Below are 27,697 nucleotides of genomic sequence, written 5' to 3'. Positions count from 1 at the left end.
AAATTTTATTAAATGTTTGTAGTAATGCATTGAATCAATTCCAGACCTACATAAATTCACAGGCAGCTGTTTGTAATTTGCATATTTATCAGTGTTGAAAGAGCACAATGTACTTCCTGCATCTTATTTTCAGAATTTGCATTTTATCATCTTTGGCTATCCCGATTATACTATGGGGTACTTGAATATCTCATTCTTTGAAGTTTCATTTTCGATTGTAAATCAAATGATGTCTGGCACTTTCCTCTTTTCCCATTTTTCTCTTCTCTCAACCTCCAAGTTTACTTACTTCCATTTCTTCGTTGCTCTAATAATAAAATACACAAAACATTATTTCTTTTTCATCCTCAAGGGTGCTGATATTTCACATTTCTTTTACTAACAGCCACAAAATCCAAAGGCAAAACAGAAACTAAGCTTACTATTTTCTTTCATAAAATTTCAAAATGTTATTCAAGCTCAATTTACACCATTGTTGCTTATCATGTATTGCATTTGGATGAAGTGGTGGAAATGAACAGAATTAATATTATTTGTAAGTCTGCACAACTGGGCACTTAGAATGAACATTCAGTCACATTGAGACAGCCACCTCTACTGTATCAGTTATACCTATATCAGAAAGGACATGGGCCTCTGGGGGAGCCAGGAGTGAGAATGACATCTCCAGGCCTCTGTAGTTCCTTCCCTTGCCTCTCACAAGCACTGACCTTTTCCTCTTATCACAGCATCCAATAATATTTTCCCAAAAGGCTCCCCTTGCCCATTTACACTTCTGTGCCCATGACTGTCAAAGACTTAAGAGAAACAAGCCAGAGGCAACTTTGTTTTCTGCCCCCCTTCCTTCCAGCAGCCCATCTGTCCACTGGGAAACATTTCTCCCACTTTGCCGCCCAGAATGCATGCTGTCCTGCCACCTGGAAATCTCAAAAAGCAGTATTCAGTCCTGTCACATTAGACAGGATCAGTTTTCCCCTCCACTCAGATGACCCTGGAAAGTTCTCTCCAAAGCTTTTCTCTGTCACATCTGAAAGCTGCAACACAGCCACTTACAGATGCACAGATCCTGTGCCACACATGCAAGCTACGCGTTTTCTATTCAAACATCCATGTTTAGTTTCTGTGTTATGCCTAAACAGCACATGCTTCCCGATCATGCACGGATGCACAGACTCTGTACTACACAGGAATGGTACACGTTTCCTATTTGCATGTCGATGCACAGATTCAGTGTCATGCATATAAGCTACATTTTCCCTGTTCACAGAGGATGAGTAGATTCTGCACTACATATGGATAGTACATCCTTCCTGTTCACATATAGTTGTATAGATGTGGTGGTCAACAGGAGTGGTGCATATTTCCTGTTCACACATGGATACACAAAGTCAGCATTATAGATAGATGGAACATGCTTCCTGTTTGGAAGGAATTTGTGTAAGAATTTATGATTTGGAGCATTCTAGATTATGTATTTAGATATGAGCTCCCTTTTTGCAATTTCTATGAAAAGTTCAGCCATATAGGAAGTCACTGAAACCATTTCACCCTGTGTGGTTTTCCAAACCTAATTTGTGAAACCACGTTAGACTGGAGGAGGCACAATGATGTCTAGCAGGATAGCCCAGGTCAGGGCTATTGCAAACCTTTTATCCCAAGAAATTCCCACAATCTTTCCAACCTCCTAGGTTCAACAATCAGTGGGCACAAACTGATTGAATTTTCTTAGACAAGAAAATTCATCTTGGATGCCACGTCAGCCTGGACCAATCATACCAGCCAATATTTTCCTATTGCAATACAGTAAGGCTGTAACATGTTACCTATGTAAAAATACAGTTTATATATTTACATTGTAGCACAGCAAAGACTGTGTCATAACATATTACACAACTGCTTCAATTACTATGCTTATTGTCAAGGAAAGTTTCTATTAGACAGTAGATATCCTAGGAATCTCCGTGAAATTAAACGTGCAACTATCTCATGGAAATTTTATTTTTAATGTTTCTAAAATATGTTTCTTGAACTTTAAAATGTGTCATTCATTTAAAAAAGTACATGATACATTCAAATCACCAGTAAATGTTTACCTGGATAAATCTTTTCATTTTTTGAATATGTTTTTGAAAATGGAATTCTTTTTCTCCAAGCTGAACTATTATACGATGTCGACATACATTTGTCTGAAAAAAAGACCAGAGCTAAATATTTTATAACTTGAAAATAATTGTCCAAGGGTATTTCAAACCTAAAAACAACTCAGAGGTGAAGTTACTTCATAAATATTTCATTTTATTATTTAGAAGCTAGGGTGTCTGACGTCTGTACCAGCAATGTCGGGGGACACTTAAATAACACACTGATGGAATTATAATTCCTCGTGAAGGACTGTGTTATTGTAATGGCATGCGGAAAATCAGTCGGGGGTTGGAGTTTGGGGAGGGGAATCCCAGAATCTGTAAAGAAGCCAGGGTATCAGGGATACAAGTGAATTTACACCATTTATGTTATCAGTGGCAGATCTTTTGATTGTTCATCAAATTCCTCAAATAAGCCTCTCTTCCGTGAGGCTAAGTTAGGGAATATGATACCAAGATGTAATTAAAAGTATTAATTATCCATAATTTTGCATACAAGTTCACTCATATTTGTAGTGCTATAAAATGTGATATAGCTCAAGTTCTAGTTCGATCTTCCATCGCATTGATCAGTCTGGAGCAATGCATGCATTGCCCTGGAAGTCAGAACATCTCTACATTTTGGTTGGTATCCAATAAGGTTACAAGTATGTTTTCTCAAGGACATGAAAGATCTCTGCAATAAATATTGCAAAATATTAAAGAAATAGAAGAAGACACACAAAATGGGAAAATGCTCCATATTTGTGGACTAGAAGACTTATTTTCAAAAAAAAAAAATCATCCCTGTGCTTCACAAAGTAACTTACAAATTCCATGTTATTCCAATGAGAATATCAGTGACAGCCTCCTCAGATTTACAAGAAAAATGCAAAAATTCATATGGAAATACAAGAGTGCTTGAACAGCTAAAGAACCCTTTAACAACAAAGTAGTGAGCACCACAATAGCAGATTTCAAGACATACTACAGGGCAGCTATAATCAAAACAGCTTGGTACTGGCATTAAAACAGACATGTAGACAACTCAGAACTGAATAGAAACCTCAGAAATTAATCTACATATCAACCACAAACCAATGCTTGACAAGTAAGTTTAAATTAAAACCCTGGGTAAAGGACAGTCTCTTGAACAAATGATGCAGGGAAAATTGGATCTGCACATCAAGACATATGAAGAAAGACTCCTACTTTATATCTTAATCAAAAATCAACCCAACATGAATAAAGGATTCAAATAAACATCCTGGCACCATCAAATTACTAGAGGAAAACCTCAGGAAAATTCCGCAAGGCATCATCATGGGCAAAGACTGCCTGGAAAAAACCCAGAAGCACAGGCAATAAAAGCCAAGAAAGACAAACTGGGGTTACATCAAACTAAAAAGATGCTGCTCTGCAAAGGAAACACTCCACAAAGTGAGCTGGAAACCAACAGAATAGGAGAAATTAGTTATAAACTAGTCAACTGATAAAGAATTAATATTCAGAATCCATAAGAAGCGCAAGCAACTCAACTAAAAAAATCGAGCTAAGAAATAGACAAAGGGTGCAAACGGGCATTTCTCAAAGGGAGGAGGGGTGGGAGCTTGATTGGGAGGAGACATAGGGTAGGAAGTTTTATGCTGTTAAATCTGTATATATATGAAATACTTGGAATTTGTTTAACTTATGTAAATAATTTTTAAAATTAAGCACACATAAGTACTTAACACTGTGTTTTCAAGAATTACTAAGCAGCTATGAATTTCAAAGATTGGTACATAACAATTCCAAGAGTTTGATGTTTTTTTGTGTGCTGACACATGCACTAACAGTGCAGAAGAGTGTCATGTGTAACTGACAAAATGTTCACCCACTCAATATACTGGAAACAAGTCATTCTACTACTTACTGTATTTTTAAAGCCATATATTTGTAATAAAATAATATTAATAAATATAACAGTGGTAGCAACAAGTAAAATTGAAAAAACCGTTTCACCAAAGAATACCCTTCTTTGGATATATGTATCTATGTTGTTATATTAAGATAAACAGAAATATAACTTCAGTGAAGTTAATTTTTATTTACTGAAGAAACTAAGACGTAGGGTCTTATGTTTCCAAAGATTTATAGCCTTCAGGACTGCAAACATAGAAACTTAGAAACGTGAAATTTACAGAAACAAGCAGCATTTTGTTACGTTGAGGGGAGCTTAAACTCAACTTCAAAAGAACAAAATTTATCTGAGGTGCAAAGCAAAAAAAAAAGAAAGAGTTGGCTCTTTCCTCCCCTGTGGCCTTGTACTTCCAGACATACAGTATGACTCTGACTATTATATGATGAAATGATTTAGAAGCAATCTGTGCATGGTGGGAGAGATGAGAGGTTGGCAAAAATATTACAGCCAACCCCCAAACTAACCCTTTCAGAAAGTAATCATGAAGAGCCTAAAGAAAAACTAAGGTGCCAGCCTGACAGTGATAATTGAAGAAAGCAGTCAGTGGAACAAGAAAATGTCAACCATTTAAAAACAATCCTCCGGAGTCAAGGAAAGCTAGCCAGGGGGATCAAAGTGCAGAGGTCTGACCCAAAACGCCAGGGAGGAACACGAGCTAATCATCTGCACCCAGCATCAGCTTTCCTCCACATCTTCTGAATCACATCCACTCCTGCCCAGGGGAAGAAATCCTCTCAATAGGTGTCACGGTGATGATGGGCTAGGAACACGAGAGGGCACTGGGTAACATCAACCATTTGCCAAGTCATCAAGCAGTTCCTTAGGAAGGCAAACTAGAGGCCAGAGTAAGCCGCAGTGGTTAAGACCCTCACCTGGATAGAGGTTGAGTTTGGGTTCCTTGTTAACATCAGCTTTGTTACAGGACCCGTTCGTGGGCTTGCTGCGGGGCGGGGCGTTCAGTGAGACAGCCCTGACGGCATCTCTTTGCATGTGGATATAAGATGCATTCTCGGCATTTCGGTTCTTATTGTTGCGGTGGTAACTCATTTTGTTTTTGGGATTTGGTGCCTGTACTGCTGTTGAAGAAAGGGAAGAGAAGGTGGGTTAAGGTTACAATAAGCTGGTTTCATAATCATGAACACAAACATTAGTGTAGCATGAGGACTGGGTGGGACAATGAAAGACAATACAAACTGAAAGAAACAGAGGTTGGAGTGATCGTCGAAAATGACATTTATATTGCGTGACAGTGATTTGGTTTCAGGTGGAAAATATTTAGTATTTAATCAGCTTTCAGATTAGAATATGGAATATCAAACATATGGACACTTTACCTCGTCGCATTCCGGGACCAGAAAAGTTCTTTGGTTCATCATAAATCCATTTTCTCTTTTTCACACCCTTCAAATGAGACTTCCTCACTGGCGGGGCATCATTCACTTAGGGAAGATATAAAATTTACAGTTTTTTTAAGAAATGCTTTCATCTGAAAATTACTGTGGGAGGTACTCACATATAAAGTAACATTCAGCAAGCTGTTATTCACAATTGATTGGTACATAGAGAGAATGAGCATCAGGTGCTCGGGTGTAGATGAGACGCGCTTTGGGCAGCGAGCTCAAGCTGCCTTTGTCTGAGGCTTCACATTCACTTTCAGCTTAAGTCCTCAGTGAAGCTCTGAACGCTCGCTTACTTTAACATTATGCCTCAGCTTCACACTAAATGCCCAATCATGACCGGCATATGTAACATCCCATGTGTAATAATCATATGTGTGTGTATAACATATATACATCTCACCAAATAGCTTTCTTTGGAAAAGCCATCATGGCTCTCCCAGCTGGGATCCAAGACTATCAAAGGGTTTCAATAAATTAAATAAGTAATAAGTAAAAAACAGAAGGATGGAAGGAAGGAATCAGGAAGATTCAGAAGTTTTAATATGTCAAGAGAAATAGCTGCACATACTGAAAACTAAAAGGCTGTCAACTTATTGCACTGTAGGTGAAATTAAAAGTCTGAAAAGGCAATATACTATTAAACTAGTGAGAAAAACAGTACTTACTAGAACTTGAATCACAATGAATGATCAGAGGAAAATTTGTCTTTAATTCTTACAACTGAATAATTTTCAGATTATTTTTAAAATTCCATTTTATATGAACAAAACAAATGCATCCCAAAAATATATTTAATGCCACAAAGTGATAAATCAAATGACTCACTTAAAGAGCGGTCGTCTCTACACTTCAAACCAATGTTTTCGGTAGCATTTAACACATGCGGTGCAGGTGCTATTCGCGTAGTTAGGGAACGCTTTGGGTGGAAATTGTCCTTGATATCTGTTAAAGCAAAATGAGAAAATATCTGTGTCAGCAAAAGAAACATTTCAGTTGGCATTTCCCTTTTAAGCATTACATGATATGCACACCTCTTTAAAATACAAATGTATACAGAGTTTTTCAGAAGGAATCATTACAATGTCGTAGTTACACATTTACTCACAAAACCAGAAAACCAGAAGTACAGCCTAATATTAATGTAAATAAGATAATTGTCACTACAAAAGAAGTAAAAAGTGATCTATTTGAACATGATGAGGCTCATTTAAATGAGGGTTCTGAAAATATTTTTAAATGGAGCTTATTCCATGCTCTGCAGCAGAAACATCCAATAGTCCTCCCATGCAAATATTATAATACTTCTAACATGCAAATGTAATAAAACTGTGCTGTCCTTCACAGGAGCTACCAGACATATGTGGCCATGGAACACTTGGAACATGGTACGTGAACTAAAAGACTTTAAAAATTTTTATTGACCTTGAATTGAATTTAAACAGCGTCGCGTGGCTGCTGGCTACCACATTAGAGAAGCTCCAAGAATTGCTTAAAGCACAATGTTTCCACTTCTGAGGACAGAGATTCACAGAGAATTTTCCGTTACAATGTTTCAACTTACTGACATGCCCCTTCTCTATGCTTGAGATTACTGAATGATGCAGGACACATTTCAGGAAACGGGTTACATTTTAACAGAAAGAACATGAAGTCCGCTACTGACACAATAGCTGTCCTTTCAGTGTGTGAATGAGAGGTGCCCCAGCAGAGGGAGCAATCCTGCGCAGAGCAGGGCTGGAGGAAGCTACTGAGAGCACATTTGGCCATATTTCTTCATCATTATAAAGTGGAGGATTCAACACCAGACTAATGCTCTTCATAGCATACCCAAACAAAATTTTCTAACATGATTCTCTTATTGATAGAAACACAAAAAGTCTCGGTAGGACTAGATAAGACAGACAGTAACTTCAAAACTAGCAAGGTTCCTAGCAAGTATGTAGGCGGAAACTTTCGACACAGAAAGCAAAGCTTAAAAAGATGAAGCCCTGTGGTCCAACAACTGGAGATGAGAGCCACGCCTGGAACCCCAGGATGCTTCACTTCTACTCAGTGTGCATTTTCACTTACTTCTTTGCTTTTACATTGGATTTTATAAGAAAGCTTTGCGTTCAACATATTGATAGAAAATACAAATGGATCAAACTTACAGAATGATTCATTACCTTTAGTATTTGAACATTTTGACAGGGTGATTTCCTTTTCTTCAGATAAAGCTTCACTTTCATCTACTCCAATATATATGATCCTCTGTGGAATGTAACAGTCACCTCCTGTGGAAAGCTTACCATCAGTGCCAATGCAGAAGGGCCTACAAGACTACCTTCTACATAACTGGCACCCAAAACTTTACAGGAAAAGATAATTTCTAATGACCTTTACATCTGTAAATTATAGAACTCTGAATAATTGAGAAGATGAACACTATAAAATATTGCTGTTATTAAAAACAAAACTACCTTCTAGGATAGGAATATTTTCTATAAATCCCCGTGTACCACTTCTGTTTAGACATGCATCACAGATACTACACCTACTTATTTACATAAATCATAAATGCTTATATTAACACAGGCAGAATAGCATATGAATACCAAACATGTTAACTTTTACATAGGTATTTAAAAGAAAATTCACATACTCAACAATAGTGATTCTACTTTAACTTAAAACAATCTTTAGCTGGCATACTATATAGACAAAGTAAATGAACATTTTCTTCCTATTATATATTCAGATATATGAAAATAGATTTTGTGGTCTTTTCAGGTCTTGAATTTCCCAGGATAAATTTCCATAACTACTTTAAATATCACCTAAGTACAAAATGCCCAGATTTTTCACCACACTAGTTACCCAGTTCTAACATAATTTTGTTTTCAAAAATTGACACTCCACTACTGAAAATCTATTAAGATCTTAGGAGACCTAACATAATAATAGTTGATGTTCGTGAAACATTTTTCTGTGGGCTGGACACACACTGAGAAAATGACAATGATTTGTTATGTCTCTGTACTACTCCTAGTTTTTCAAGGTCCTTAGCTATTTCACAATGAAACACACTTGTCCAACAACAAGCACTAGTTTTAATCTTACAGACATCAGGATGTCAGATTTTTCCTGACTTGAAGAAAACCCACCTTTCATGCTCTGAACCTAAACAGAATCTAGATAGAAGACATTATCACTGTTTTGTGCTTAGCTCGTTATATTTGGCTGATGGCCCTGCAATATTAACTTCCACTCATTGGGACATTTTATAAACTCATCTCCAGTCCCACAATCATCCATCACAGTTACACATACAATTCTTTATTCTACAAGTATTTCTTCAGTACACATGATGTCTCAGAGTTCTACCATATTTATTTATACAAACTCCATACACATAGAGGCTGACCTCAAGAAACTTACACAAAACCAGTGATGAAAATGAACCCCAGAAGGAATTTGGAGTTTGCCATCATGAAATAGCTTGTATCACAGTAATTTCCCCCACAAAATGACTATTACAAAGTACCACCAGCCCGGCAAAAAAAAAAAAAAAACAACAAAAAAACAAAAACAAACAAACAAAAAAACTGACTGTGAGGCAACCAACACATAAGACTAGAGATGCCTGACAACAACAGGTTCACAAAGTACATTCCTAGATTTTCTTCTGGATGAATTAAACTCTGAGTTTACTGCACATTTTTCCATGAAGGCATTGCTTATTTACTAGGAAAGAAACTGCATCTCAGGCTCATTGTAATCACTCATGTAAGCAAGCAAGAGAGCCCAATGTCTGGAAATGCCCATGCACCTTGGATTAAGGAGAAAATCTGAGAGGAAAAGAGATACCAATTGTTTTTTTTCCTTGCAGTACTATAGTTCCTTTGCAGTATCATAAACGTCCTTCAAGATGTTGTCTGGCTTTACCCTTTATAAATTATCCAGTCTGTTGTTATTTAGTTGACTAACAAGGATAACAAAGGAACTTAGACAAGTCCCAAGCAGCAGTCATGTCTGTCCAAGTCAGCAGCAACACTCGCAGTGCTTGTGCAGTGTCTCACAAGCATAAGCAGTGGTGCAAATCCTGAGCTGCTCAGGACAGTCCCAGCTGAGCTCCCACAGCGGAATGCACCTGCATTTTTGTTTTGATGCATATACCAAGATGACTAGATGATGAGGCAATGAAGGGCAAGAGGTTCTATCTCTGGAGCAGGTTGGAAAGGACTTGAATCCCAACTCTGAAACTTAATAATGAAGCAGACTCATGAGAATCACTTAACGCTTCTGAGCCTTGCTTCTTTATTTGAAAATAAAACAATCTACATTACAAACCTGGAGCAGAGAACAGAGTGGAGGTGAGGGAATGTGGGGGAGGGGAGAGCCCAGTGCCAACTAAATTGTATCCGAAAAAATAAAAAGACACAATAAGAAACCAAAAAAACTGAATCTACCAGGAAAACTAATTTGTAGGGTTTAAGGTTGTAATCTTTGTGATACACTTATGTGTATCATGAGTATCTATGTTTTCATGCTTGTATTCTCCTAGGAACAAAGCTCAATAATTGCTAATTCATTGTTCATGTCAACTTTATAAAACATTAACTACTAGGAGTAAGGAAAATAAATGAATTGGTATGTTCATGCAAGTAAGTAGATATATATATATGTATATATATATATATATGCAGACATGTGTGTGAGTATGCAGATGTACATATCTTTTATGTCTATAGACAGAATTACTGCACATATAGATAGGAACACTATTATAATCCACAACATAGATCAGTCTCACACTGTGTTAAGGAAAAGGATTCAAATTAGAAGAGTTCAAACGGTGCCTTTTAATTTTCATAAAAGTCAATATGTGCTATATAAACCTATGGTAGCAGGCATCAGGGGCATGGTTACCATTGGGAGAGAAATATTGACTTGTAAAAATGTACAGTCTTCTCTAGTACAGTAGCTTTGACTATTCTGAGGCATATGCACGTAAATTGTATCAATTTATCTGCATACTTCATTAGAGCAAATCTCAATATTAAAATTTTAAAGACAATACATCAAATGTTTACTTTCAAATTGAATACTAACACCTTCATATTAGTTCTAATAATTCATCATCTTATCAATACAGGGGGCTGAGGGCCAAGACTGTGGTGCAGAGGGTTAAGATGCTGCCTGAGACATCTCATATGAACAATGTTCCAGGCGTCAGCTGCTCCAGTTCTGATCCAACGCCCTGTTAATCTGCCTGGTTAAGGCAGCAAAAGAACTTGGGCACTTGCCACTCATGCTGGAGAACTGAAGAGAGTTCCAGGATGCTGGTTCTGGACCGATCCAGTTCTGGTTAATACAATTACATGGGGAGCAAATCAACAGAGGAAAGAGTACTCTCTCCCCTAAGGTTCCTCTGTCTTTCCCCTTCTCTCTAACTCTGCCTTTGAAGTAAATTTGAAAAATAAATAAATAAATAAATAAAAAGAAGTTTAGGGCCCGGCGTGGTGCCGCAGTGGTTAAGGTCCTCGCCTTGGACGCTCGGGATCCCATATGGGCGCCAATTCTATCCCGGCAGCCCCGCTTCCCATCCAGCTCCCTGCCTGTGGCCTGGGAAAGCAGTCGAGGACGGCCCAAAGCTTTGGGACCCTGCACCCGCGTGGGAGACCCGTAGGAGGCTCCTGGCTTCAGATCGGCATAGCATTGACTTTTGTGCTCACTTGGGGAGTGAATCATCAGATGGAAGATCTTCCTCTCTGTCTCTCCTCTCTGTATATCCGCCTTTCCAATAAAAAAAATAATAAAAATAAATCTTAAAAAAAAAAAGAGGTTTAGTTGTCTGTTTTTCTATACACACATACACAAGAGAGCCTGGGGTTTTGAGACACAGCACATTATAACACTCGGAGAACTGACAAACCTAACTAAGCCCAGTGTCCCAAATGATGGAAAAATTTTAACATGCTCTTGGTAGGGTTGCTTAGCCAGCTTACTCCTCTAACAATATTCATACACATATTAATGAAGGTGAATGGTGATTTTTTTTTGCACTAAGTCCCCCAAAATTAGAGAATCTAGTACTACTATCACAACATTAATGACAGTGTTTTATGTGAAAACATAAATTTATCATTGATTGAAAATGATCTTTTATTCATTAATAAGGTAATTCAACATTTCACCAAAATTTTATGATTTGAACTAGTCAGGCTACACAGAACTCAGTTTTGTTCTCCATTATATTGTGTAAACGGGGTAAACTCCACTGGGAAATACTGTCAATATTTGTTACAGCTAAAGCTAACTGTTTAATAGAAGGAAAACAATGACAGACAGTCTGGAACTGCTGCAGACACAATAAAGGAGAGAAGACAATCTAATCACTTCAGCACTAGACACTGCAAAATCACGAACGAGCCACACTCCCATGGATACATGCTGGCACCTTCACTTTCTTCTCTCCCTTCACACACATTGTTCACATCAACACACTATTTTTCTTCCTCAAAACTGTCCCCATAATAGGCTTAGGAGTGGGTGTTTTGTGTTTCAGACAGAGGCTGACACACATGTGTCCTACACATGAATGCCTGGAGTTTATGATGGCTCAGGCTCCTAACCCCAGCTCCATGCTAATGGAGACCACAGGAGACAAAGATAAGGGCACCAAGTTCCTGCCAACCTGCTTGGGAGATGTGAATGGCATTTTCATCTCTTGGTCTCAGCCCTGATCCATGCTGGCTGTTTTAGGGGGTGAAGTAGCAGATGATAGTTCTGTCTTTGCTTCTCAAATAAGGCTTAGAATACTCTATCAGATGATAGGTTTTCTGAAATGTTTATGCTCAAGTCAGTTCTGGATATTTTAAGATAGAATATGCAATTAGAATGTGATGCTTGACACAAATGAAGTATTTGAATGTAGCAGCCCAGCAGTAAGGTAGATCTATTACATACTTTTCTCTGTTTATAGCTGACAGTAGACTACAGATATGCTTGACAGATAAATTCATTATTTCCAGATATGCTTGACAGACACACACACACACTCACACAAAAATCCCTCATTGAAACATGAAAAATAGAGCATCTTGTGCATTAAGTAAAATTCTCACGAGAAGTTTGGTAGGGATACTAGTTCCTAAAAGTATTTGATTTTGTAATGCACTACCATCCCCTTGCATAATGCAGAAAATAAAAAATGAGACAATGTAATCAGTCATGAGAGAAGAAATTCCAGCACATTTTTATTCATTATTGACCAATAACATATCAACTCACCTCCATTTTCAAAAGCAGCAATGTCAATCCTGGGTTTCCTATCCAATGATATTTTTATCTCGCCTTGCCTCTCGATTACACTAAATTTTGTTGGAACTGTGAGACCATCCCCTTGAAATAAAGAAGAAAAAAGTAAGTCCAGGAGGTAAGTTTATGATATAATTCAAAATGAAAACAGACATTTTAAAGAATATAAAGGGCAGGCCTTTGGCTTAGCAATGACCATGGTGATTAGGGTGCCTGAGTTCCTACGTGAAGACTTAGATGCGATGCCTGCCTCGACTCCTGATACCAACTTCCTGCCTCCTGCCCTTGGGGACACTGCTAGGCAGCAGAGAAGGTCCCTGGGACTGGGCTCCTGCCACCACAGGGCAATCACGGACTGAGGTCCTGACTCCTTATTTCAATCCTAATCAGAGACAGTGCTGACATCTGGGGTAGGGATAAGCGGATAGGAACTCTATCTTGGTCTCTCTTTTTCTGTCTTTCAAGTAAATCCTTCAGAAAAAAAAAATGTATTTTACTTACAAGTCTCACACACTCTCATATACAAATAAGTGTACTTTAAGCAAATTTTAAAATTAAAAATAAAGGAGTAAGTCTTATATTTTTCATCAAAGGACAATTTAGTCAATTAAATCAATCTAATGTCTGTAAAACAATGTTTATTTGATGTATCTTGAACATTACATCTCTATTTTTCTTTTATCTACTCACCATGAATAATCAAGTAAAAACTATTAGAGTCACTATTGAAAGTATCACTTATAAGGTGATAATTAAATTTTTCTTTCATAGCTTTCCTTGTAGATCCCTGGGTAATTCTCTTCTAAGATCAACTGTTAAAAGCAGAATTAAAGAGATATGCCAAACCAATGAAAGCAATGTGTAATTCTGGAATGGATCTCAAATTAGTGGAAGAAAATATTTCTGAAAAGGACTGTGACGTTGTCACTGGTGGAACATGGAGCAGGAGCTGTAACAGTACCGTTCTATCAATGGCAATACACAAATTGTAACACTTCTACTGCAGCACGGAAAAGCAAAAGGAAACTATGTTTGTAACTTATCCTCAAACAGTTCAGAAAATAATAATGTGCATTTTTACAGACAGAATGAATGAAAACTCAAATGCAGTAAAATTCTATAATTTGAGGGAAAGCTGGGTGAAAGGAATTTAGGAATTAATTGTATGTAAAGACACACACAATTGCATTCCGTTTTTAATATATGTTACTTATTGGGCTTCTATTTGAGTGTGAAATTTTGTTTTGTTTTGTTTTGTTTGTTTTGTTTTTTTTGTGTGTGTGAGAAACCCAAGACTGCAGTTTGTTTTCCCTAAAAGGGCCCAGGAAGGCTTGCCTGACTGTTGTATCATTTGAAGTGTGTTGCTGCCACCTACAGCCATGTGTTGGAACAGTTTACTACAAAGACATTTGCCAAAAAAAAAAAAAAAAAAATTTAATGCTCTTCTGTATCATAGCCTGTACTGCTCTGGATCCTGAGACTTTTCTTTCTCCTCCCCACTGCTCCCCAAGCAGCTGCCCACTTCCCTTCCTCTCTATGTGCCCCTGGAAGACACGTAACATTCTGATCCTGGAGTGCCTTAGTTCCTGGTTCAATACCCCAAATAAAAACTCTTATCTTGTTTCCCAGGACAAGCTAACAATGGGCAAAACAGATTCACTAGAGCATAATTCCCACGGGAGACACTCCTCTAAAAGCAAATCTATCCCTTTTCTGTGATTTCGATTCTGTGGTCGTCTTCTATCTCTCTTGATGGGCTATCATTTCTAACCAAAGCGAAAAATCCAGATCCTTTCACAGGGGGATTAATCACACAGAAAAAAAAAAATGCTGAAAGTCAGTTATTTTCAGGATTCCTATTTCAGCATGTGCTTACGAAGCCTACTCATTTTTTTTTTTTTTTGGCTCTTCTAGGACAGCGAAATTACATTAGAAGCAGTAATATTCCACACTCAAGAAAGTGGGTCATCCTGTAAAACACTTCCTTCTCACCCTCTATTCAGATGTATTATTTATCACTTAATTCTATTCTAGTGTACATCATAGTAAAGAATTCACAGTTCATCACATCAAATACCTTATACATCAGTAAGAATTCTTGCCTTTTCATTTCTTACCTTCTTGCAGTTCACTGCCATTCTCCAAAGGCTTCTCTAACTCCTTCTCCAGTAGAGGAGTAATGCTTTTTGATGATGAAACATCTGGAAGAGCATGACATCTATAGTATTCACCTAATCCCGCAGAAGGAAAGTAGCGGTTAGTATATCTATCACACTGGGTACTCAAAAATCCATCAGATGTTTGATGTCTTACCAGATTTATTACACATGTCCTTTATTGCTCTTTTTTCTTCAATTTCTTCAGCAGTCTTTGTCCATAAACAAGAAGCATCTATAGGACACATTTGGTTTAAATTAAATTTTACCAAATCGAAATAATCTGAAAACAAAAATCTCACAGATTAATCTTTCTCAATTTTTAAAATCGGGAATTTTGCACACTAGCAAATGGTTCCCATTGCTGCTACATTTTAAGATTGGAATTGGTCAAGAGAAAATAAATGTCAAATTATATATCAGGTTATCTTAAATGCAAAGTTGGAAGCACAGACTCCCATGTTAGGTGGTGTTTGGAGGAGGATGTAGGCATGAGAAACTTGGAGCTACAGCAGACAAAAACAACTAAATGGTTCTGTGTATTCCTAACTGTAGGAACCATGACAGCCTACAGTCCACACAAAGATGCATTCCAGGGAAAGTGCATAGTGAATATTTTTTCTGCATATCTATTTTGTAGATACTGACTGACGGGTACCACTGTGCTGTGATACATGGGAGGTTAAGTGTGGACTAATACACAAGACAGCTTCCTGCTCTGTTCATCTTCTCATGGGCTCTCCCCAGGTAAAACGTATTACAGTGCTGTTCAAATCACCACTGCACTAGAGATCTCCTTAACACCAAAGACTGTGAAGCCAACAGATGATTACTAGATATGGAGATAAATAAGACTGATATTTTCATACTGATGTGAGAAACACTGAAATGGTTGTTACGTATAAGTAAGGTAGGTCATTGCCATCTGTACAAGCACTCATCCATGTTTAACAAAAGATGTCTCCCATCAAATGACGAAAACTTTCCATTCCAAATGGTAAACATGTGCAAAAAATAAGTTAAAATATAATGAATTAAACTTATTTAATAAGGTTACATTCATTTTCTTATCACAAACTGGTTTATATATTTCTTCATAAGTCCCTAACAGTTGCAATGATGAGAAAATACTGTCGGGTGTTTGAATGTACACTGTATACCTGGGAAATGCTTCACTAACCATTTTGATCCTCTCCTTCATCCTCTTCTTCCTCAAAGTTAGTTTTTAAAACTAAAGGATGGTGAATTGGTCGAGATATATTCTCCTGAGGTTTCAGAGGTTCTTGACTCTGGGTTGGGGTTGGAATTCCTTCCTGACTTTCTTTCTGTAGTGTGACATCTACAGAGAAAACGTAACATTTCATTTATTCAGAAATGCATATTACAATGAATATGTTCAATAACCAACTATTGATTATACTAACTAATTGTAGGTTTTATTTAAAGGGATCTCATATTTGGGAAAAACAAAGCAACATTTTGCCTTCAAAGCATGGAAAAGATGCTAATTCACAGACTCTGAAAAATAATCCTGACTTTGGATACCACAACTTTTGGTATACAAGAGGTCCCTGCTTTAATGATCATTTGACTTTATGATAACACATAAGCAAAATCCATTCAGTGAAAACCATAATTGGAATGTTAATCTTTTCCCATGATGGTGACCTCTTTGCTTGTAATGCTGGGTTGCAGCAATGAGGCAGCCACATCATCATCAGTGGAAACAGCCTTCTGTGTTGCTAAGCTGTGATGTCGAGAGGGCTAGGGCAGTAAATACATTTGCAACTTACCATTTCAAATGAAATAGTTTCCACTGAAAATAGGCCTAATGGAATGCAACTCCATCATAAGTCAAGGAGAATTTGTAAATTTAAACACAATTGTATTTTCTTCAAATATTTATTTTTATCTATTTGAAACATATTTACAGCGAGAGGGAGAAAAAGAGGAAGAAGCTTTTCACCCCCTGACTCACTTCCCAAATAGCTACAATGACTGTGGCAAGACCAGGCCAAAGCAAGAAGCCAAGACATTTTCTGGGTCTCCCGCAAGGGTTCAGGGGCCCAAGCACTTAAACCATCCACTGCAGCTTTCACAGGCACATCACATGGACCTGATGTGCAAGTGGGGCATCTGGAACTAGACTTAGTACCCATATGGGATGCCGCCACCATAGGTACAAGCTCAATGTGCTATGCCACATCATTAGTCCTATACAACTCTATTCTTACATTGGATCTGTGAGTTAAGGATGATGATCCTGGGGGCAATATTGTGGTGCAGCAGTTTAAGCCACAACTTGAGATGCCAGTGCCCCATACTGAGTAACACTTTGACCGTCTGAAGCTCCACATCCTTCCCAGTCCCTGCTAATGTGCCTTGCAAGGCAGTGGGAGACAGCTCAAATACTTAGGTCCCTGGCACCCATATGGAACACCAAGATGGAGTTCTTGTCTCCTGGCTTCAAACTGGCACAGACTTCACTGTTGTGGACATTCGAGAAGTGAGCCAGTTAACTCATCACTATCCATGCTCTTGTCATTATAATTTTCACATGAATAAATCAACCTTTAAAAAAAGTAATTGTAGAGGACTGGCCAAGATGGCGGTATAGGGAGCAGAGACATTTGGGATGACAGAAAATCATTAGACAAGGCAAACAAAACACAAGGAACAGACTACAGAAAAACACAGAAGTCAGGCAGCTGGCAGGGGGTACCTGGAGACCCCCTGGACACAAGGAAGTGGCAGAGATAGCAGAGAGGTGCTGCAGTGAACAGAAAACCTACCAGCAGCTGGTGAGCAGCCATCCGGGTCCAGTGGCAGCCAGGTGGGAGCTTAGATTTGCGCAGGGACCTTGGGAGGTGAATGCAGACTGAGACCTGCCAATCCTGCTGAATAGTTTGGCCCAACAACAAGTGGAAAAAGAGTCTTGGACTCCAGCGGGTAGACCACTGGCAGAAAGGAACTCACAGCAGGGATCGGGGACAGTCTTGTGTGCTGGGGTAGAGTGCAGAGTTGAGGGAATGGCCCACAGTGTGCCTATTTCTGGCTGATTGTACTGAACTAATCCCATGAGGAGGGCAGTGTTAGCTTTGGGTCCTGCAGGGTCTCTGTGGTCCACAGAACTGAAAGCCAGCAGTCCCCAATTCCCCAGCAGTGTGGTGGGGCGGAGTGTGTGGATATCAAGGGACAGCCGGGAATGAGCTCATCTCTGCCTATTTGCACTAAATTGGACCCAGGGGGAAAGCAGCATCAGCCTCACATCCTGCAGGGTCTGTGTGGTCCCCAGATCTGACGGCTGACAGCCCCAGATCTGTGTCAGTGTCCCACAGGGGACATCCTGCACAGAGGAGCAAGGGCTCAGAGGAGCAGGAGTAAACTGCATTCACTAAATCTGTAGTGTTCAGATGCCATTTTCATGGGACAAGGCACTGTTAAGACTGAAGGGAGGACAGCTGAGCTGCACAAGAGATAAGCTGGGAACAAAATCACTTTCAGCTTAGAGCACTGTACAAGCTCCTCAGGAAAAAACAAAACAAAACAAAAAAACAGTTCTGTTGTGGCATTCTACAGGTTCAATAGCTCCAGGTGGCCCTCAGACTTAATGGCCAGCAGGTGTCAGCAAATTCAGCTCCATCGACAAACCAATTATTCGGGAGCTGGCATCTTCCTCATCCAGAACACTGACTGGTCATAAAAATCAACTTGAAGACCTGTAGGTAATACATCCTAGAAACCTGCACTAAGGAGAAGAATCTGCCAATCAGAATTACAATCATAAAAGGTAAAAGAAGAGACAGAGGCACTATGAATGTTACTAAAGAGTCTCCGCAAAGGAGCAAAAGCCTCTACCAACTTCAGAATTAACTGAAGAAGACATTGAAAAGATGGGGGACAGAGAATTCAGAAAACTCATTATAAAGCTGTTTATCAATAATGAGAAACACATAATACAGGAGGAATTTAAAGAATATGTCACACTGGAAATGAATCAAATGAAAGCTGACATTTCACAAGTTAAGAATACTGTGGAGGAAATTAAAAGTACAGTGGAGAGTCTCTAAAAATAGAATGAATGAAGCAGAAGAAAGAATCTCAGAATTGGAAGATAATTCCTGTCACCAGGGTGAAACAAACAAATAGCTGGAAGCAGAGCTGGGCCAAACTAAAAAACAAAGTATCTAAGAATTAAGAGATACCATTAAAAGGCCCAACATAAGATTTATGACTGTTCCGAAAGGTGCAGAAAGAGAAGCTGGAATTAAAGGTGTATTCAACGTAATAATAAATGAGAACTTCCCTAATCTAGAGAAAGAATTGGAAAACAATATACAGGAGGGTCACAGAACTCCCAACAGAGTTGATGAAATGCGAACCTAAACATGACATATGATAATCAAGCTCACTTTAGTTGAACATAAGGAAAAAAAAATCCTTAAATGTGCATATGGAAAAAACCAAGTGACCTATAGAGGAACCCTAATCAAACTCACAGCTGAAGTCTCAAGAGGAAATGCTACCGGCCAGAAGAAAATGAATTGACATGCTCCAGATTCTAAAAGGGAAAAATTTTCAGCCCAGAATAATGTATCCTTCAAAACTCTCCTTTGTCTTTGAAAATAAAAAATTCTTTCACAGCAAAGAAAAATTCCATGAATTTGCCTCCTCTAAACCTGCCCTACAGATGATATTCAAAGATATTCATGAGAAAAAGAAAAGGAATAGCAACTGCCAAAACCAAAGGCAAATGTGAAGAACATCTCACTAAAAGAATAACAGAAGACTAAATCAAAAAACAAACCATTGCAAAAATGACAGGCAAACTTCCCCCTATCCATATTAACATTGAATGTAAATGGCTTAAACTGATCAAACAAAGATCTCTCTGTGTCTCTCCTTTTCTCTGTAGATCTGACTTTCCAATTTAAAAAAAAAATATATATATATATATTTTTTTTTAAAAGTTTGTCTACCAGAGTACACTAATTTCTAATGAGTACCATAGGAAAAAGAACAAAAACTTTCTGGGCATGCTTAGCAATAAAGTACAAAATGCACTCAGAAATACCTAGGTAGTCCTTTAATTACAGTAAGTATCAATTTTGTTTTAGCATTCTCAATTTGTTTACCAGCTATCTATGTTTAAGTGTGTAAATGATAACCAGAGGAATTTGACTGCCTTAAAAATCTATGATTTACTAACTTTTAAATCTCTTTCAAGAGTCCAAACCTTTTTGAAAAATCACTAGCAGGTTAAAGTTTAATTGCAAAAGTCTAACTGGCAGTTACATCAAGCATTCTGATAACTGGGCTTATTGGATAAAATAATACATACTGACAAGTAAGAAATATATTTGGCAAGCACATCATACTGAAAGAACACAGCTGATGATTTAGATTGCATTGCTGTGGCTCCAGTTTACCAAATTAATACAGTTTATATAATGGGTCTCAATTAGTCAACCAGGACTCTATTTTTACAGGTTGCGTGCATAAATATCTAAATCTTTTTTATATTTCATGAGACAACATCACATTCATATTGTATAATGTTCTGGATGAACTGATACTTAGCAAATAACTTCAATAATTCTACAATGAATCTATCAATGGATCATATGCACTTACAGAAACACAGAAAGGGCAGATTTTACATTAAGGTACAGTATGCTTTAAATTTAATCTTTGCCTAAAAATAAATATAAATTTGAGTATCAATGAATTGCACTCAAATTTAAAACTGTAGGGTATACAAGATCACAAAAAATTATAGAAAAAAGAGAATTAAAAACTCAATTCTTAGAACATGACATATATAAAGATTGGTTTGCATGAGCCAGAGATGCTAGGCTACAGCATCTAAGGCAAAAGCCAAGACAGGTGAAGGGCTATGCCAAGCTGGGCCAGAGAAACCCAGCACATGATCTATGGCTGGGAACAGGCCTGGGTGGGAAGCTAAGAGCACACCCTGGCTGGGTTGGTGTTCCCACTGGTGAGTGCAGAGGCCAGAGTGGGGACTGCGTTCTGGTCTGGATATGGATGCAGTGTCCCTCAGCACAAGTGTGGACTGGGGCTGGGAGCACTGATCTGTGCTAGATTCCAGCAAAAACTGGTGCTCATGAGGACCAGCGTAGGTGTAGGACAGTGAAGGCTAAGTCTCTGCCCCTACTTGGCCATGTGTGAGCTGTGTCTGTGGGTGGACCAAGCTTGGCTGGGCTGAAACATCCAACAGTAAGAACTGGAATGTGTTGCAGGCCAGTTCAGACAGGCCACTGTTCCTGCAGGACAGGAAGAAGACTAAGTATTGCTGGTCCAGGGACCCAACAGTATGCGCAAGATCTTGCACTGGGAGAGGTTCTGATGGAAGAGCTTGGGAAACTCCTCTGTTGGGACACAGTCCCTGCAGGTGAGTGCAAGAACCACGATAGGGAACAGCCCAGACCAGACCAGGAAAAGGTACCTACTGCCACACATTTGGAATAGGTCAGGGGCGGATCAGGCTGAACCCATTCACATCGCCCACTGGCGAATCCGAGCACCAGAACACAGTGTGTGGGTTGGGCCAGGTTAGGCTGCAACACATACCAGTACATATTACAGCTGGGATTCGGTGCGTACTGGACTGGGCTAGGTTGTAACCCTTACCAGTGTCAGCTGGAATTGGAGGTTGGCCGGACCGGGCCAGGCTACAGCACCCACTGCCAAATGCTGAGGTGAGGGGGGCCATGCCAGACTGGGCCACAGCGCCCAACCAGCACACATGAGAACCAGGGAGGGAGGGGGCAAAGCTGGCAGAAGGAATGTGGGCTCCCCTGATGGACTGCCACTCTCACCTGAGAGTGAATCCAGCTGTGGGAAGGTCAGACCAGGCAAGGATATAGCACCTATGGGCCTCATGCAAGCTAGATCAGGAAAAAGCCAGGCTGGGTTGACTGTTTATAATGGTACAAGCATAAATCAGAGTGGGTGAGGGTTGGTTAAGCTTTGCAGCAGAATCTGCTGGCAGATGTTGACACTGGAGGCCAATTCTGTTAAGTTAAACCACAGAATCACCTGGAGAGTACATAATCCAGGAGTGGGAGTGGTCTAGTATAGGAAAAAGTGGGCACTTCCCTCTTGGGTTTCCACTCCCACTGGAGAACATGAAAACCAGCACTGGGGCAGGGATGGCTAGACAGAAGGGCACCGACCAGCATATGAGTGGTCTGCATAATAGGGCAGATTGGGTTGAACTAGGCTTCAATGCCCATTGACACGTGTGAGAGCTGAATGGGATGTGGGACAGACTGAAAAAGTCTGCAGTACAAACTGACAAGCATGGAAACCAGGGCACAGGGCGGGCCTGGTGCGGGTTATTGCGGGTCACTCTGACTAGGCTGCAGCTCCCACTGGTTTGTGCGAGGACCGAGTGTGTGCTGGGTAAAATCACACTGGACTGCAACACCCACTGATTCACGTGGAAGACAGGGCTAGAGAAAGAACTGACCCAGCAATTGCAACCACCAGCTGTTTGGGTGACAAACTGTGCTGGACCCTGTAGTGGCAAGCACACACAAGAATCAGGAGTGGGATCACCTCAAAGTTTCTGTGGAGATTTCTCCAACCAAACTGTTGGCCTCAGAACCCCAACCATGAAGAGAAGTGCAGGTTCCATGGTCTGACTGTGGAGTCCAAGTATCAAAGCTGAGCCTACTCAGAGGCTCAGATGGAGCCATAGACAGCACATCCAGGTGCACATGGAGGATATGGCAGACCATAGGAACCAGCAGAGCACACCTAGCATAACAACACAGGAGCGAGAACAGAACAAATCATTTAACAAATCATTTGCTCAAGCCATGAGTTGGCAGTGAAAATCTGGGCAAATGGAGACTCTAGGGTGAACTATGTCAGTCAGTGGATTCTGGAGAAATTTCATTGCGCTTGGAATGGTGAGATTTGCAGCAATTCAGAACTGTTGAACTATCAAAAACACTTGAGCAGGACCCTCAGAGCATGCCCCACATCGGGGACCTGTGATGGGTGGGAGGCTGAATGGGGCTTCTCCCTTTTTCTCTCCCCGTACCCCAGATACAGAAAAAAAATAATAATGATAATGTGGAAACAATGCTCTTACCCACTTTGCTATAGCTCCTGACCCTCAGAGCCCTAATCAACTGTGTAAAGATTTTCAGAATAATAATAAAAAAAAGACACAGGAACAGGAACACCCAGGGGCTGGTGCCGTGGCGTAGCAGCCTAAGCACCTTTGGCACTAGCAAAGTCTACTAACTGGATAGAACATATTGGAACAACGCTTCTCATAAAATCATTCCACAGCCAAATTCGTGGTAACAAGTTACTCACTTAAATATGTGCAATAATTTTATCACAGTAAGTTACCTCTCAGTAGTCATTAATTCCTCCCTTTTTCATCTATCCATACATTTATTTTTACGGGGAATCTGTATTCCATGCACTGTGCAATGAGACAAGGAAACTACTTATGGTCTCATTCTTTTGAGGTTTACAATGTAATGAGAAATGCTGGTCAAGGCATTACATTTATGATATGTATACTAAAGACCAGCGTTTTCCAGAAGTGCCTAAACAGGGTGATCTGATTTTTATATAATAATCTTTCTGAAAACTATCTGAAGCGAAGTTTTCAAATCACAAAGGACTAATGTCATGCAAGCCCATTTCTAAAAGCCATGCTATCAGAGATATCTGGCAGCCACGCAGAGGACAGCGTAGTTACAAAATCAAGGAAACGCTGACTGCATCTGCGTCTAAAGCACAGTTCCTGTCATTCATTTATTTCAAAGTCCGGTGGGGGCCAGCACCATCTAGTAGTAGGTTAAGTCTCCACTTGTGGCGCCAGCATCCTATGTGGGTACTGGTTTGTATCCCACCAGCTCCACTTCCAATCCAGATCCCTGCTAATGTGCCTGGGGAAGCAGTAGAAGACGGTCCAAATCCTTCAGACCCTGCACCTATGTGGGAAGCTCCAGGCTGCCTGCTTTGGATCGATCCAGCTACAACCATGATGGCCATTTGGGAAATGCACCAGCAGATGGAAGATTTCTCTGTGTGTGTCTCTCTTCTCTTTGTAAGTCTGCCTTTCAAATTAATACATTATTTTAGTTATTTAATTATTTTAGTATTAAGTATTAAAATCTTTAAGTTACGTAATTATTTTTTATTAAAATATATGTTGTCTTTCACACACTAGTCTCAGTGTCATTTACTTGGACTCAATTGTCTACGTTGTCATAGCAATGGCATTTCACCACAGTTAGCATCCATCATATCACAACATATGCCCTTCTCTGGCAGAAGCAGTGGTCTGCCCTTGTCCGCCCCGTCAGAGACAGGTGTCTGACTGTTCACTGAGTGCACAGTGAAGGCATGACCATAGAGCTCGGCTCTAGCTGTTGAGTTTCCTTCTACTTAATGAAGTCAGCCGTCATCTCATTTTTCCATCGAATAAAAATCATTTTAGAAACATGGAGAAAATTTATCTTGCTCCTGTTCCCTTCATCTTGTTAGTTACTTAATGATTCATTCTAAGCTTCATTTGTATTCCTGATAGAATCACCCAATGAAAGTAGAGATGAACCACAACATTCACCTTGTCATACTTATTGAAAATGTGACTCTATACATAGCATTCCAAAACCAGATGTTGATGTGATGTGCTCATATTAATTAATAATGCATATACTCACTGCTACTTGGTGGTAAAAACAATCCATTGATGTTTCGAGGTTTGCTGTGATAAAAGATACAGCTGATCTTCACACAACCAAGAGGCTGAGTTTCCCAGAAGCATGAAATGCTACAGTTTTGCTAGACAAAGGAGGTGAGGAGAACATAATGATTACATGGCATGCTCACAATAAATACAATGTATGCAACATGTACAATAAAACACAATGTGACAAAAATAATTGTGATTAGCTTCCACTCGTGTGTGTTTCATGGTGTTCAGTTTTCTGTTATATTATTTAAAAGATGTAGCAGATACTTCTAAATTATGTACTTTCACTTTTATTGGGTTTTTAAAACATTTATTTATCTTACCTGAAAAATCAGAGTTACAGACAGGGAGAGACAAAGAGAGATCTGTCATCCACTGGTTCATCACATAAATAGCTGTGACAGCCAGAGTGTCTGAAGCCAAGAGCCAGGAGTTTTCTCCTGGTGGCTCATGTGGGTGGCAAGGGCCTTCTCCCCTGCCTTTTCAGACCTTGAGCAGGGAGCTGGATCAGAAATGGAGTAGCCGGGAGTCAAAGGGCCACCCGTACGGAATGCCAGTGCTACAGGAGGAGGATCAACCTACTATACCACTACTCCAGTTCTTGACTTTTTTTTACATAATTTAAGCAAAAGTAAAAATGAATAATATATGAAATTAAATAATTGAATAATAATTTCTTTCTTGTAGTGTGGTAGAAATATAATTCAATACTATTGAAGGAGGATGCTTTTTGATAATGATGCTGAGTTGTTCTACCTGCATTTCCATGTGTCTAAATCTGCAAAGTGGATCTAAACATTTTTTCTCTCTCCATAGTGAGCACACAGTATCGCTGCCAAGAGCCTTTTCACAGTGTCGGAATCGGCACTGGGAACCCTAAAAGAAAGGAGTAAACAGTGTAGAAAACCCAACATACTGCATTAGTGTTCTACAACAATAAAGTGGCAGTGAAAGAAAATATAAGTAAACAAAATTACAATCACGAAAATATACCCTACTGGTATAAGACTCTAGGTCAACATTTTAGCAATTGTTCTGGCTTAGTGAGATAGCATAAGGTCATTTAATTATTAAATGATATTACATACCACGAGTCACTGATAAAATGATATGTCTTTTATCATGATAAAATGACAGTACAATGTAATCTGTTTTTGAAGAAGGAATACAAAAAATTTTTTAAAGTTACCAGCCACATTATAACTGTAGAAATGATCTCTAGTTATCAGTCATTTTTTAAAGATCATTTGGTTTTGGTCTAAGGAAATACTCATTATGCTTATATTAAGGAAAGTAAATGTGAAATATTAAGAAATTAGTATACTACATTACATATACTACAAAAGTCTTATGCCCTTAGCCTATAATGCCTGTACAAAAACACATGGACACCTTTAAATACCAACAATAGAGATGTGGATTACTTCAACAGGCTACTAAACCTTTTTGTTAATTCCATGCTCTTTTACAAATAAGTACCTACATGAAAAAACTGCAGGCTATCTTCTTATGGGCAGAGAAACAAACAGACACTAAAACATTGTTAGATTCTTCCCTCTTGCAACACACTTTCCATGTTCCTTCGTCTCCTGCTACCTCCTTCCATCTTCACTCTGTCTCTTAAAAATGGATCTAAGCGGTCCTGGCAAGGGTCCTTGGAGTCAAGTCATTAGTACTTGAATCATGACTACATTACCTGTCCATTGTAACAATGTAAATAATCAGCTTGCACCCTCTTTGCTACATTTTCCTTATTTATATAACAAGAATAAAATATGTACTGAAATTCAGTATTTAAATATTGGATCTATTATCTGTCCATACAAATGAGGTTAATAATTAGCTCATCTTCTCTGTGACTCATTTTCTCAAAAAGGGAATAAAACAGCAAACTTCTCAAATAATGTTATAAAATTACATGAGATAAAATAGCACGATTACTTTTATGTTTATGGGTCCAGGTAATTATTTACTGAGAAGTTAACTACCAAAAGTCACTACCCTAACTGCTTGGCAATACAAGAGTAAAACTGACAAAACTTTGTTACCCTAGAATACAAATTATTTTTCATCCTTGAGTTAAATCTAAAGATAACAATGAAAGAGGTAGATTTAATCCCTATGGTCAAAGAAATTGAGTCCATTAAGATTCCCAGCAGAGAAGAAACACAGTCTCTTTGATTGGGTTCATCCTGCCATGACCATGGGGCTCTGAACATCTAGTTCCTGCATTTAATTGGTTTACTGAAATACGCTAATCCTAGTCCTTAAACTTTTTTTTTCCATTTAACTTTATCAAATTTAATTCATCTTTGGATTATTTGGTTTTATGTTTTGCTTTTTTTCTTTTTCCTTGATGTTTACATATTTTGTTATTTAGATTTTTGATGGGAAAAATCAGTAATCACATAAATGACTATAAAATACAGAAACAAGTAGATGACACTGTTTACTATTGAGTTAAATTTAATCACATGGATTTGTGTGACTGGAATCACATTCTTAGAGAAGTCCAGTGTATCAAAAACACATGATAAGCCTTTATCTCAGAGTTTAAGAAGGTAAAACGTCTTGTGGGAAAATAATAAATGTTGATTCAACAAATTACTATTTTATCTTCCGTCATTCTACTAAAAACTTAAGCATGTGAACTGTAAATTGTACAATATTTACCTTTATGCATGTGGAATTAAAAAAGTAATAGCAGTCATTCCCAACTTCTGCCATTTTCAACTCTCTTGTTGAAATGATTTCTCAACTCTCCTGCTAATCCAATGTTTGTTTAATATAAGAAATGCAGGAATGCAAATATAAGAACTATCAGTGAGTAAAGGGAAAAAGATTTCTTATCCAGTCTTTCAGGCTATCCGTAGTTTTCCATTAACACTGACCTCTTGCTGACAGTATATTATAAAACAGACAATCTTAAATAAGTGAAATTAGAAGATACCTTCTCTAGCTTTGCAGAAATGTTCAAAGTGGTTGCTAGTAAGCACGCAAACTCAAACTTC

The 27,697-nt window shown here is 38.8% G+C and overlaps 1 protein-coding gene across 3 annotated transcripts; it reads right to left on the bottom strand.

Annotated features, from left to right (window-relative positions):
• Positions 1-27,697, bottom strand: CUNH12orf50 (chromosome unknown C12orf50 homolog). 3 transcript variants are annotated; one of them, XM_040989664.1, is made up of 13 exons: positions 27,637-27,697; positions 25,443-25,562; positions 24,655-24,775; positions 16,119-16,277; positions 15,096-15,173; positions 14,900-15,013; positions 12,756-12,866; positions 7,649-7,756; positions 6,309-6,425; positions 5,418-5,522; positions 4,956-5,159; positions 2,094-2,186; positions 1-307 (listed from the first exon to the last, which is right to left on the bottom strand). In XM_040989664.1, exons 2-13 carry the CDS (start codon positions 25,452-25,454, stop codon positions 282-284), a joined length of 1,248 nt encoding a protein of 415 aa, XP_040845598.1. In that variant the 5' UTR covers positions 25,455-25,562; positions 27,637-27,697; the 3' UTR covers positions 1-281. The 3 variants fall into 3 exon arrangements, with proteins under 3 accessions (XP_040845598.1, XP_040845607.1, XP_040845615.1); XM_040989673.1 differs by having other exon boundaries at positions 4,956-5,156; positions 27,637-27,684; XM_040989681.1 differs by lacking the exon at positions 6,309-6,425.

Source organism: Ochotona curzoniae, unplaced genomic scaffold, assembly GCF_017591425.1.
Source record: "Ochotona curzoniae isolate NIBS_2020 unplaced genomic scaffold, NIBS_Ocur_1.0 contig_1014, whole genome shotgun sequence".
NCBI classification, from domain to species: Eukaryota; Metazoa; Chordata; class Mammalia; order Lagomorpha; family Ochotonidae; genus Ochotona; species Ochotona curzoniae.
The sequence above is the reverse complement of the archived record's forward strand: the minus strand, read 5'-3'. Positions and strand labels throughout refer to the sequence as shown.

What these genes read in the sequence shown, in the direction of transcription:
- CUNH12orf50 (XM_040989664.1), bottom strand. An exon ending in TGAAGGAGAGGATCAAAATG is followed by an intron (nt 15,174 to 16,118) that starts GTTAGTGAAGCA and finishes TGTGTCCTATAG; the next exon opens with ATGCTTCTTGTTTATGGACA. An exon ending in TGGTCCCGGAATGCGACGAG is followed by an intron (nt 5,160 to 5,417) that starts GTAAAGTGTCCA and finishes TTTCTTCAACAG; the next exon opens with CAGTACAGGCACCAAATCCC.